Source organism: Vombatus ursinus, unplaced genomic scaffold (genome assembly GCF_900497805.2).
Source record: "Vombatus ursinus unplaced genomic scaffold, bare-nosed wombat genome assembly UNPS02009835.1, whole genome shotgun sequence".
NCBI lineage: Eukaryota > Metazoa > Chordata > Mammalia > Diprotodontia > Vombatidae > Vombatus > Vombatus ursinus.
Window position 1 is genome coordinate 18,090,389 of NW_020949613.1, and position 12,318 is coordinate 18,102,706.

At 37.3% G+C, this 12,318-nt stretch overlaps 1 protein-coding gene across 1 annotated transcript in view; it reads left to right on the forward strand.

Moving 5' to 3' along the window:
- Positions 1 to 12,318, forward strand: part of COL19A1 (collagen type XIX alpha 1 chain) — a 394,072-nt gene that overhangs the window by 52,660 nt on the left and 329,094 nt on the right. Inside the window, exons 7-8 of the mRNA XM_027852948.1 lie at positions 8,882 to 9,007; positions 11,088 to 11,150. Of these exons, the coding sequence (XP_027708749.1) occupies positions 8,882 to 9,007; positions 11,088 to 11,150 (189 nt within the window). The remainder of the gene's footprint in view (positions 1 to 8,881; positions 9,008 to 11,087; positions 11,151 to 12,318) is intronic.

Genomic DNA, 12,318 nt, shown 5'->3' on the forward strand with positions numbered 1-12,318 from the left:
AAGAGTCATATCTGGAGAATAAAATTAAGGGCTGAGAGAGGAATATACTAGGAGAAGGAGAAGGGGAGAGGTAGAATGGGGCAAATTATCCCACAACAAAAAAAAAAGAGAAGGCTCTTACAGTGGAGGGGAAATGGGGGAAGGTGAGAGGGAATGAGTGAATCTTATTCTCATAGGATTTGACTTAACGAGGGAATGACATACACACTCAATTGGGTGTGGAAATCTGTCTTACCCTACAGGAAAAAGGGGGGGAAGGAGACAAGAGAGTAGGGGAATGATAGAGAGGAGGGCAGATTGGGAAAGGAAGTAATCAGAAGCAAATACTTCTGAGGAGGGACAGGGTCAAAAGAAAGAATAGAATAAATGGGTGGGCAGGATAAGATTAAGGGAAACAGAGTTAGTTTTTCACAGAATGTCTACTATGGAAGTGTTTTGCATGACTGCACATATTTAACCTACATTTAGTTGCTTGCCTTATCAATGAGGGTGGGTGGTGAGGGAGGAAGGGAGAAAATTTGGAACCCAAAGTTTTAAAAACACATGTTTAAAAAAAAATGTTTTCACATGCAACTGGGAAATAAGAAATACAAGAAATGGGGTACAGAAAGCCATCCTGCCCTACAGGAAAATTTAAGGGGAAGGGGATAAGAAAAAGGGGAGAGAGATAGAAGGGAAGGCAGACTAGGGGAAGGGGTATTTAGAATGCATGCCATCTTGGAGTGGGGGGAGGGGCGAGATGGGGTGAAAATTTGGAACTCAAAATCTTGTGGAAGTAAATGTTGAAAACAAAAAAAAAAATAAAAATTACCATAAAAAGTCTAAAAAAAATTAAAAAAATAAAGGATTGTCCCTCATAAAAAAAAAAGAGGCATAACAGAGGGGCGGGTAGGTGGTGCAGTGGATAGAGCACTGGCCCCGGATTCAGGAGGACCTGAGTTCAAATCCAGTCTCAGACACATAACACTTACTAGCTGTGTGACCCTGGGCAAGTCATTTAACCTCATTGCCTAACCAAAAAACAAAACAAAAAAAAAACAAAACCCAAAAACAAGAGGCATAGCAGGACTAGGGAGGTGATAGTCCTGGCATGACTATATCCAGGGTATAGTGTTCAGTTCTGTGGATTATGTATTAGAAAGAACATTGATAAGATGAAGAAAATATATAAAAATATAAGCTCCTTGAGGGTAGGAATTATTTCATTCTTTGTACTTGTATACCCAGCACTTAGGCACTGAGGCCCAATGTGCCTGACACATAGTAGGTGTTTAATAAATGCTTACTTTTGTTTGGTTGATCCAGAGTTGGGCAACCAGATTGGTTGGTCAGGGCCTTGAGTTCACACTACATGAGAACCATATGAAGGAAATGGGGATGTTCAGCCGGAAGAAGAGAGGTCTTTAGAAGCATGATAGTTATCTTCAAGTATTAAAGGGCCTTAACATAGAAAAAGCTTTTTTTGATTGGAGCAATAGGTGGAGGTTGTGGAGAGAGATTTAGGTTTGATATAAGCAAAAACTTCTGAATAATTAGAGCTTTCCAAAAGTGGAATGGGCTTCCTGAGGAGTTAATGAGTTCCCCCTCACTGGTGGACTTCAAGAAAATGCTGGAAAGAGACGAGGATTCTGCTAAGGTTTTTTGAACCTGGGTACTTGGAAAGAGGGCAGCTAGTTGACACAGTGCGTAGAGTGCCAGGCCTGAGTCAGGAGGTCTCATCTTCCTGAGTTCAAATCTGGCCTCAGATACTTACTATGTGTGACCCTGGGCAAGTCAGTGAACCCTGTTTGCCCCAGTTTCCTCGTTTGTAAAATGAGTTGGAGAAGGAAATGGCAAACTACTACAGTATCTTTTCCAAGAAAACCCAAAATATGGTCAATGAAGACTTGGACACAACTGAAACAACTGAATAACAAAAATTAGAAGGATGATAGTGCCCCAAACAAAAATAAGAAAGTTGAATAAGAGGAGTGAGTTTAGGGGGAAGATTATCAGTATTCCTTTGGACATGCTGAATTTTAGGTACTGAGCAAGATATATTTGGAGTTGTTCAGAGGGCAGTTGTGGATATGGGCCTGGAGTTGTGAAATATTGGATACGTAGATGTGGGAGTCATATGTGTGGAAGTGATTCCTGAATCCATAGGAGTTAATGAAATCACCAGTTCCAATTTCTTCAGTTGCCATAATTATCTTGCATTAATTCTCTATCTTATTTGTCATATTCAGTCAATCACTAGGTCCTACTGATCCTTTCTTTTGCAATGTTTCTTGAATTCTCTTCTATCAGTACTCCTCTTCACCACCCCCACCCCCACCCCCCACCCTTCACCCCCTTATCCCCCCTCGCAGAAAATAACCCTCTTTATATTAATGCTGCTTTATCCTGTCTTTACTTTAAAATGCAGATTGAGTTTCTTAACCTCATTGAAGCCTTCTTCAACTATCTCAGTCTATTGGTATCTTCCTTCCCTGGGTTCACTTAACACTTGTTATCTAGGCCATTCTTTTAGTTATTTTTCATCTGTTACTTTGAAATGTCCTTTTCTGACTAGACTGTGAACTCCTGAGGTTTTGAGCTATGCTTTATCTCTCTCCCCTTCCACCTCAGTGCCTGGCATATAATAACATTCAATAAATGTTCTTGGTTGTTTGCCTAATTTTTCCTCAAGTGAAAAATGTGTCCCATAGAGGTATTTGAAAAGGATTAGTACTAAAACAGAACAGAAGAAACAGATGAAAAGTGAAGGATTAAAAATGCATTTCTTCTTTTCTTAAGCTTTTCCCAAAGTATGCTTCATTCATTTTCCCCCTAAAAAAATTCATATGAAAGTTTCAGCAATAACTTACTAATTCAAAATAAACTTTTACTTCTGTATTCAGCTTGGTCAGTTGAATAAAACAGTCACCTACCCAATTGAAAAGCAGAGCCAATGTGTTTTTCTATTCCCACCAAGTTATTTTTTCATATATATATATACATACATACACATGTATATACACACACACACACACATATATGCATATATATAGCTACATCAATATAGATATATGCTATGTAGTATGCTCTTGGAGAGGGCATCCTAAATTCAATGTATAGATCCCAGTCCAAGTGAGATGAAAGGCAGCCAAATATCCTTCTATAAATAGAGAGGAAGATAATTTTGTGTGCCAGCTCACAGGTTTGAAACACCTAGACTTCTTGGAGCCACACTTTTGAGTGCAGAAAGTATTAATTCTTAAGAGGATTTTTTTTAAAGTTAGTATAATATGGATTTTGGTGGCAGAGCTCTTAACATCCGGTCTGTTGTGGTTGAAAAGTAGTTTTTTAAAAAGCCCTTTAAGTAAGTTTAAGTATGAAGTTCTTGACCAGTACTAGCAGAGACAGAAAGAGAGAGAGTAATAAAGCTATGTTTAAAAGATGTGTAATTGAAGTTAGTGTTTTAGTATAGTACTATGAGATTAAAAGCACCACATTGATCTAGTGTGTGCTGAAACCTGGGAGAAAAATTTGGGTTTTACTAGACATGGTTTAGATGCCTGATAGGTTTTTGAAATAGTTTATCAGAGCATTTAACAGTATAGGTATTGCATATGAACTAAGAGCATAGAGATATTTCCCTGCCCACAATCTTCTTTTGGGTGTACAGGAATCATTAGTCATGTAAGGAATATTTTGCAAATTGTTTACAAATAACAATACATTGTATGGAAGATTAATATATTATATTTCTTGTAAGCAAGGACTGTGTCTTATTCATATTGGAGTCCTCCCTAGCACCCAGTATAGTGCTTTCAGGTAGAAAGTACTTAATAAAAATTTATTGAAAGAATGAATGAATGTTTTATTTGTAAATAAAATAAGTTAATGAATGAAGATATGTTTGAATAAATCAACAGCTTGCACTTTTACTGACTGCTTCTGTTAAACTTCTGAAAGCAATTATATTCCACTAAAAATGCTTTTAACTTTGAAAATTAAAAATGTCATTGAAAGTCTAGCTTTATGTGACCATTTAAAAATTTATGTTAGAATTTTAAATTACAACAGTGCTTCAGTACTATGATTTTACTCTCTCAGATGACACTGTCTTCAGTTTAACCTGCACACGTTCCACTATTTAAATTAGATTTTCAGGCTCAGAGGCAGTGGCCTTGTCTTGTTTCACATTTGCTAATTCAGTAGGAATTGTGGGAAATTAAAATATGGATTTTTTTTAAAGAATAAAGAAAAAGAAAGTTTAAAAAATCTTAGACAAGAAAAAGACTTAAGAAAGAGACTCTATATAGGGAGAATGAAGAGCAAATATAAAAAGCAAGATGTTAGTCTGTTCAAAATGTTTGAGAAATGCAATATTAAGTTTAAAGGACAATTAACTAACCCTGTCAAATTAAACTAAGAACTTTCACTAATAAGGAGGCCAGCCTTGTATCTTGAGTCTCGTATCTAAGCCTGTACCTTTCCACAGCCTTATTTTGGTCAGAACCTTTTATTGGCACCCTTTCATTATAGTAGCAATAACAACAATAGAAATTGGGAAAGGGGTAAATTAATAATCATTGTGGGTGAAAACCAGAATAGTCCTACCCTCTTGGGCTCTGAATACATTAAAAAAACTGGGGTACTGTTTTGGCTTAGGTACTTAATAGTGACTAGACTATAAATTCCATGAGAGAATTTGCTTGTCAAGCCTGGCCCTAGTAGTGTGCTCTAGACACACTAGGCACTTACTGATGTTTGTTAAACTGAATCATGATATGTATTAAAATTTCTTATATAACCATCAACTGTTTTAAAAATGCTTCTTCCTTCCTTGCCTCCCCCCAAAATAAATAAATTCCAATACATTTGTATTTGCCAAAGCTGTCAGCTGGTTCCAGCTGCTAGCCAATTACAGAGAATATCCAGGAGCCTAAAACAGAGAAAAAACAAGTTTGCTCAAGATTAAAGTCACCCCAAAGAGGCCTGTTTCATCTTGCTAAGGTGAATCAAGCTCCTTTGGTAAAACTTGGACTTGGCTTGATGCTCTGACTCCCCACCCAGTCTCCTTCACTCCATTCCTTGAGGAGTCCCATCTCCTTTCCTTTCTCTCCACTCCCCATGCCTTTTCTCTCCTTGGACTTTCAATTCAAAGTCATCTGTTGCTTTCCAGTTTGGATTCCTTTAGGAACATAGATCCTAATTTTTTTTACCTTTTTTAAAAAACTCCTTTTACTATTGGGGAAAAGGAATTCCAGAGAAGTTCAGTCATTTACCCAAGGTCACAAAGGTAGTAAGTGGAAGAGGCTGGATTCAAATTCAGGTCTTTAAGCTCCAAGTTCAGAATTCTTTCCTTGTTACCATGTTGCCTTTTCTGTTTCATCTGAGGTCTCTCTTTGTGATGGCTCCCAACTGCTCTCTGCTTTCTCTTCTCAAGGCAAACTCACTATCTATCCTGTTCTTTATCCCCATATTAGCTCAGATTTCAGTGGCTCAATCTAGTGGTGTGAATAGAGCACTAGGGCTGCAGTTAGGAAGATCTGAGTTCAAATTTGGCCTCAGACCTTACTAGTTGTGTGATTCTGGGTAAATCACTTAATAACTGTCTGGCTCAGTTTCCTCAACTGTAAAATGAGGATAATAACAGCATCTACCTTCCAGGGTTGTTGTGAGGATTAAACCAGATAATATTTATAAAAGCATTTTATCACTGTGTCTGAAACATAGTAGGTGCTTAATAAAGGCTTGTTTCCTTCCTTCTATTCAGGTTCTGTTGCCACTTGCATCTTACTTTGCCTTTTAAATTCTTGTGGGCACTAGCTTCTGAACATATCTATCCCAGATAGATAGCCAAAAGTAAGTGGAGAAAATATATCATTTCTTATTCCTGGTCAAACTGGAAAACACTGAATCTGGTACATTTAGTTGTGGTCACAATGGGTGTCTAAACTTTCATTGGATCACTGACCTCTGTTTTTTGTGCTTTTTTTTGCATTAAAGTGTTTTAGACATGTTTACAGTGAAGGAATGTGACTAAAGACTTTGTTTTACATTTTATTTCAACCCTCCAGACTAACTACATGCCTAAAAGGTTTGTCAGTCATCCAGAGCAAAAGGCGAAACTAGGTCATGAATCACTGACTAAGAACCAGTGACCCAAAGAATATAATTTTATTACAGATTACACTGAGTCTGGCTTGTGAGATAGAGAAAAGTTCATTGTTCAAATGTGCTGTAATTTTTAAACTTAGAACCTTTTTTTCCCACTTCAGCAATCATTGGTGAAGCTATATGTTGTAGTGTATTCTAGCCAGAATGACCTGAATTCAAATCTCATTTTAGATACTTCTAGCTGTATGACTTTGGATAATTCATAACCTCTCTATGCCTGAGTTTTCTTGTTTGTAAAAAAAAAAATGATGACTGCACTCAATTGCTTCATGGGTCCCTTTATACTCTAAATCTATGAGCCTGTGATCATTTATTAAGTACCTGATGTGGTTAGAGCATTGCAGTGGATGCTGGGGGAGATATAGAATTAAGATAAGACAGTATTTGTCCTTAGGAGAATCAATCCAGAGGAGACTGAGGAGTGTTTAGAAAGATAAGAAGTAAAATAGGAGGGTATGGGCTCTCTGAAGTTTAAGAAGAGATTATCTAATAAGAGAGAGTCAGCAGTGTCAAATGCTGCAGAAATCTCAAGAAGGATAAAAATTGAAGAAGAAAAAAGTCCACTGGGTTTGGTGACCTCAGAGAGAGCAAGGCAGAAGCCTGATTCCAAAGAGAGAATGGGTAGTGAGGAAGTAAAAGCAGCCTGAATAGACAACTTTTTAAGAAGTTCAATTGCAAAGGGGAATGGATATAAGGGACACTAGCTGTAAGGGCTAGAAGAATATAAACGAGGGCAAAGACTTTAAAAAAAAATCTTTGTGTTTTTAGCATCTAAGATAGATACTGGCATATGGTAGGTATTTAATAAATGACTTGAATTTATTTGAAAAGGTCAAGAGAGGCCTTTGGAAGGGAATATTGCAGCTTTGTGAAAGAGGGGAGAAAGGAGATGAATTCTGGAATAAGGTCCTGAAGGAAGCATGAGGGAGGAATTCACAGGTATGAGAATAGGACCTCTATACATTGGGATATTTCTTTTCTTTTTTTATAATATTTTGTCTCCCCCGCCCCCCAATTACATGTCATGACAATTTTTAGCATTCATTTTTACAAGATTTGGAGTTCCAAATTTTTCTCCCTCCTTCCTTCCCTTTCCTCCTCTCTTCCTAAAATGATAGGCAATTTGGTATAGAATATACATGTGCTATCATGTAAAACATATTTCCATATTAGTCACAGTTGTGAAGGAAGAAACATCAAAAGGAAAAAGAATCATGAAAAAGAATAATGTAAGTGAAAAAAGTATGCTTTGATCTTCATTCAGTGTCCACCAGTTCTTTGTCTGGGTGTTTCCTTTGTGAGTCCTTTGTACTTGTCTCGGATCATTGTGTTGCTGAGAAGAGCTGAGAAATTCATAACTGCTCATCATACAATGTTGTTGATACTGTGTACAATGTTTTCCTGGTTCTGCTCATTTCATTTTACATCAGTTTGTATAAGTCTTTCCAGGTTTTCCTGAAATCTGTCTGTTCATCATTTCTTATTGCACAGTAGTATTCCATTACATTAATATACTACAACTTGTTCATCCATTCCCCAATTGATGGGCATCACCTCAGTTTCCAATATTTTGTCACCATGAAAAAGGCCACTATAAATATTTTTGTACATGTAGATAGTAGGGATATTTCTAAACATGTTATGTTTACAAAATAGCTTATCGTTTGGTCTGAAGATAGCTATCAAACAGAGGTATAAACTTTATGACATTGTAACTATTGGCAATAGTGCTAAGTGCCATTTTCTGTCAGCAGTTTTTCAATGTAAGTATTTTCAAAGTAAGTATTTTGGTGCTTTCCATTATTAAAACAGAAAATTCACTGGCAACCGCTGGTTATATTCTTGGGCAAATTCAAAAGGGACAGGTACTTACTGCTGAAAAGGACAAAAGACCATTTTATCCTATAAATTTAGGTCTGTTTAGAAACCTATCTGGAGAACTATTTGGGAAAGAGAGAATCATATGCATGCGTGTGTGTGTGTGTGTGTGTGTGTGTGTGTGTGTGTGTGTGTGTGTGTGCTGTCTGAATTACTCTATAAAAATTCCCTAAATTGTCTCTGAGTCACTGGATAATTACCAAAAAAAACCCTCAAACTTCCCACTTTTCTTTGGCAATGTGTGTCTTTTAGCATCTGTTGAAATCACTGGACTGTGTTAAAAATACATTGTGACAAAGTAAATTTTATCTTGGTTCAATTAAAAAAAAACTATGACTATTTTCTACTGTCCATAACTTCAGGTCTCCTTTGCTGAAGTAGCCAGCATCATAAAGCTCAGATGGTGTGCTTTTTGTGTGCTGATTTCCTTTACAAAATAATGTATTTATATACTAGTTTTATCCAGCTATGAAATTTAATACTGTTATTTCAGTATAACAATATAATGATAAATATTTCATAGAATTGTAGCAGTCAAATACTTGCATAAAGTATTTGTAGAATTCCTTACTAAAGCCATTATTTTAGTGTTTTTAAGAGGAGTATAATTTTATCACAGGGGATATATTTCTGTTGCACAGTGCTCCAACAATAATCTGTGTGCAAGAGCAAATGTTATGTTTCTCTATCATCAGTGGCCACTTTCTATTAGTAAGGGATCAGCGGAACTGCCTTTCAACAATTCAGGCAGCCATACAAAATGAAAATTGATGGGGGGAAGGGGTGAGGGAGCATTGTTGCCTAGATTGCTAGGAATTGTTTCCATTCACTATACCTTCAATTTGTATTTTAGTGCCCACAGCAGGACAGCTTTGGAACTACGGCTTCATTGATGGCAACTGCTCATGCCAGTAAAATTTCTGCACATCTGCTGGCAAAGCCGGAACTTGCTGAACGATGCCAGTGCATTCCTAACAAGGTAGGAAGGCTTCAGCCCAGGTCATGTGGAAAAGATATTGAATAGGGTGAATCAGACCCCTCAAATGTGGCCACAGGTACCCAGGGCAGGCCTGAACATGTTGAAGATTGGAACTAATGTCTCAAGCTACTCAGGTTGCTTATTGGCATTTCCCCTGGCTACTTCTGGGACCACATAGCCTGACACCCTGGCTCTGAGCTAGAGGAGCCCTTTGTGCTCCATGTACCTGGAAAGCTATTAATTTGGTTTAAGGTGGAAAAGAGTAGAATTTTAGAATCGGAAAGAAGCCCTTCATTTTACAGATGGGGAATCAGAGGACCAGGGAAGATAAACAAGTTTCCTAAGGTCACATACCTAGTTATTCTTCATCATTGGTAGAGATGGGATTAGATCTCCTGGCTACCAACTCTTTCTGCTCTATTGTTCTATCTTTTCAGACTTTGGACAGAAAGACCCAGCTGTATTCTCTCCACTCCAAACTCAATTGCCAGGTTAAACAAGAAACAAAATAAAAACTACAGTAACATGAAAAGCAACAGCAAGGAGGATCAGATATTTAGAACTAGAAGATATTTTATTTGCAGATGATGAAATTGAGGCCCAGGGAAGTTTAGTGACTTGCCCAAGGTCACAGACATACCAAATGACAGAGCTAGGATTTGAACCCAGGTCTTCTGATTCCATACCTTTTCCCTATAAAACAGTATGCCTGCCTGCCTTTATTTTTTTAAAATTATCTATCTATTTATCTATGTGGATGTTTCAAGATTTCCTTTTCCCAAGGCTGTCCCATATTCCTTTACTTAGAAATTCCCCTTATTCTGATTCTTCCCTCCTTTCCTTCTTGTTCCATTTCTATCCTCTTTCAAGGCTATTGCCCCTCCTGCCCTAGAATTGTCATCCTTTCTTTGGTACTGGGCCAAAGAGAGAATATTTAACATATTTTATTTTTCTTCTCCTTCTGTCTCATTGTCATAAGTTAGATGTGAGGGTAGTTTCTTGACTGTCACCTAAATCCTGTGCTTCCTTGGACTTACTCAATTGCTCCTGAGACATTAACCTCATACTCTTTCACTAAGCTTATAATCTTTGTTGGGTTTTAAGTCCACTACACAGATGGCTTTGGCTGTGTTGAGGATGCCTTCTCTTTGTGTTCTTTATATTTGGATAGATCTGTAATTATAATTTATGAAGCATTGCATTGTGGGTGCAAGCTGATGATCCTGTGTGTTACGGGTTCTTTTAACCTTTTTTGTGTCATAGACCCTGCTAGCAATTGGTGAAACCCATAGATCTATTCTCATAATATTTTTAAATATATAAAATTAAATATATTTAATTGCAAAAAAAATTGTATTGAAATACAATTATTGAATTATTAAAACTGCAGGTTCACAGACCTTAAATTAAGAATCTCTGCCATGGATCTTTCACTCGCAAAGTCAGGAACAAGATAGGGAACATTTATTTTTTATTCAGTGGGTGTTAGGGGTTGGGAAGCATATCTTTTGCTGGCAAAATATAGTTGGAGGAATTTGCTCCTTCATTGTTCTTTTTCATAATTGGCTATATGCTCCAGGTTAAAGAATGGTATTCACTATATTGTAGCAAAGGTTTTCATTATTATATTCAGTCTCAACCAGCAAATACAGGCAACTGTTGGTTGTCTATCCTAAGTAGGAAGGATAGCACAGATCAATGAAATACTCATAAAACCAAGAACTTTAGTGTGGGCATTAGTTTCAGCTTCCTCCCCCATAATAGTTTACAAGGCCAATTTGAGATTCACCTCCTCTCTCTTCCCTGGATTTCTTTTGGTAAAAAGAAGCTGAGAAACAGCTAAAAGCCTGAAAGGAGGAGCAGGGGAATAGATCATCCATATATTATGTAACCAGCCCTTGAGCTATTAAGAGGTAGTTGATTGTAGGAAAGTAGACAAGTGCCTTAGACAGAATTTAATGATGACCAGAAGCTATGCTGCTTTGCTCTGCCATTGTCAGTCGAATATTTATGAGCAAGAGGATTTTATATCAATACGTTAACTTTTGGGGAATTAACTTGGAAATGTATTTTTGTGCAGGGAGAAGCAGGATTGCCTGGAGCTGCTGGCTTGCCTGGTCCTAAGGGTGACAAAGGGGAGCAGGTAAGATAGCCAATCTAATGTCGTTTGTTAGGGAAAATGTTTAGTATGAATAAAAAATTATACACATGCTTCTATGCAATTCTGCTCTGGCCTTTTCTAGCCTGGTACACATCGAAGATGTGGGGCAAAACATGCGTTTAATGAACAGCATAAAAATGCTAACAGCTGAAATCTGCAAGAACCCAGTAGGCTTGAAGCAATAGTTTTTAATTGCCATGTTGAATTCATAGAGAAACTGGCAACTGTCAGGGCTACATGCCTTGGTAGCTTTAAAGAACTCCAGGCAAAATTATGAGTTAGGCAAAATTTATTTTTGGTTCTCCTTCTCCAATCCTTCTTTCTCTTTTCCTCCTTTTCTTCTTCCTCCCCTCTTCTTTTCCTCCTCCTCGTCTTCCTACTTTTCCTCTTCTTCCTCCTCCTGTTCTTTCCCTTTGTTTTTCTGTCACTGCCAATCTCTGTACCTGTTTGTCTACTCCCTTGTTATATTTTTCCTTAAGCCCCCAGTGCATTCAGTCTGATTCTGTTTGCCTGGGTCCCAGTCCCAGGATGGGCTCTGGCATGGTATCATGCTCTAGAACAGAAATTCTTAATCTGTTTTGAGGCATGGCAGTCTGGTAAAGCCTGTGGACTGCTTTTCAGAAAAATATTTTGAAATATATAAAATAAAATACATAGGAATACAAAGGAAGGCAATTATATCAAAACATATTTACATAGTTATCATAATATTTAAAAAAAACAAATTCATGAAATATGTCCATGGTTAGAAACACTTGCTCTAGACCTTCTTCCTCTCTCTGTTCCCCCACTTGTCATTCCAATAAAAATTTATTCATCTGATATTTAATTCCTTCAAAGCTCTGTTCTCTAAGGACTAATAAAGATAAGCTAATTTGTGCTGTGGCAGTGGCTAAGCAATATATAATGTATTATATCTCTCAAGTAGTAGAGTTGCATTTTAGCAGGGTCTTTCAGCGCCCTAACCTTAAGGAGTGAATAATGTTAGAATTCCAGACAATGTGACAAGTCAGTGAATGAGTGGGGCATTCACTAGCACCCATCAAGTCACATCATGGGGGTGCTGTGTGGCAAAATATAATAGTAATAGTGATACAATTTAACTGGCCATAATTATAAACTTAACATTTGAATAGGGTCTCATGATTTA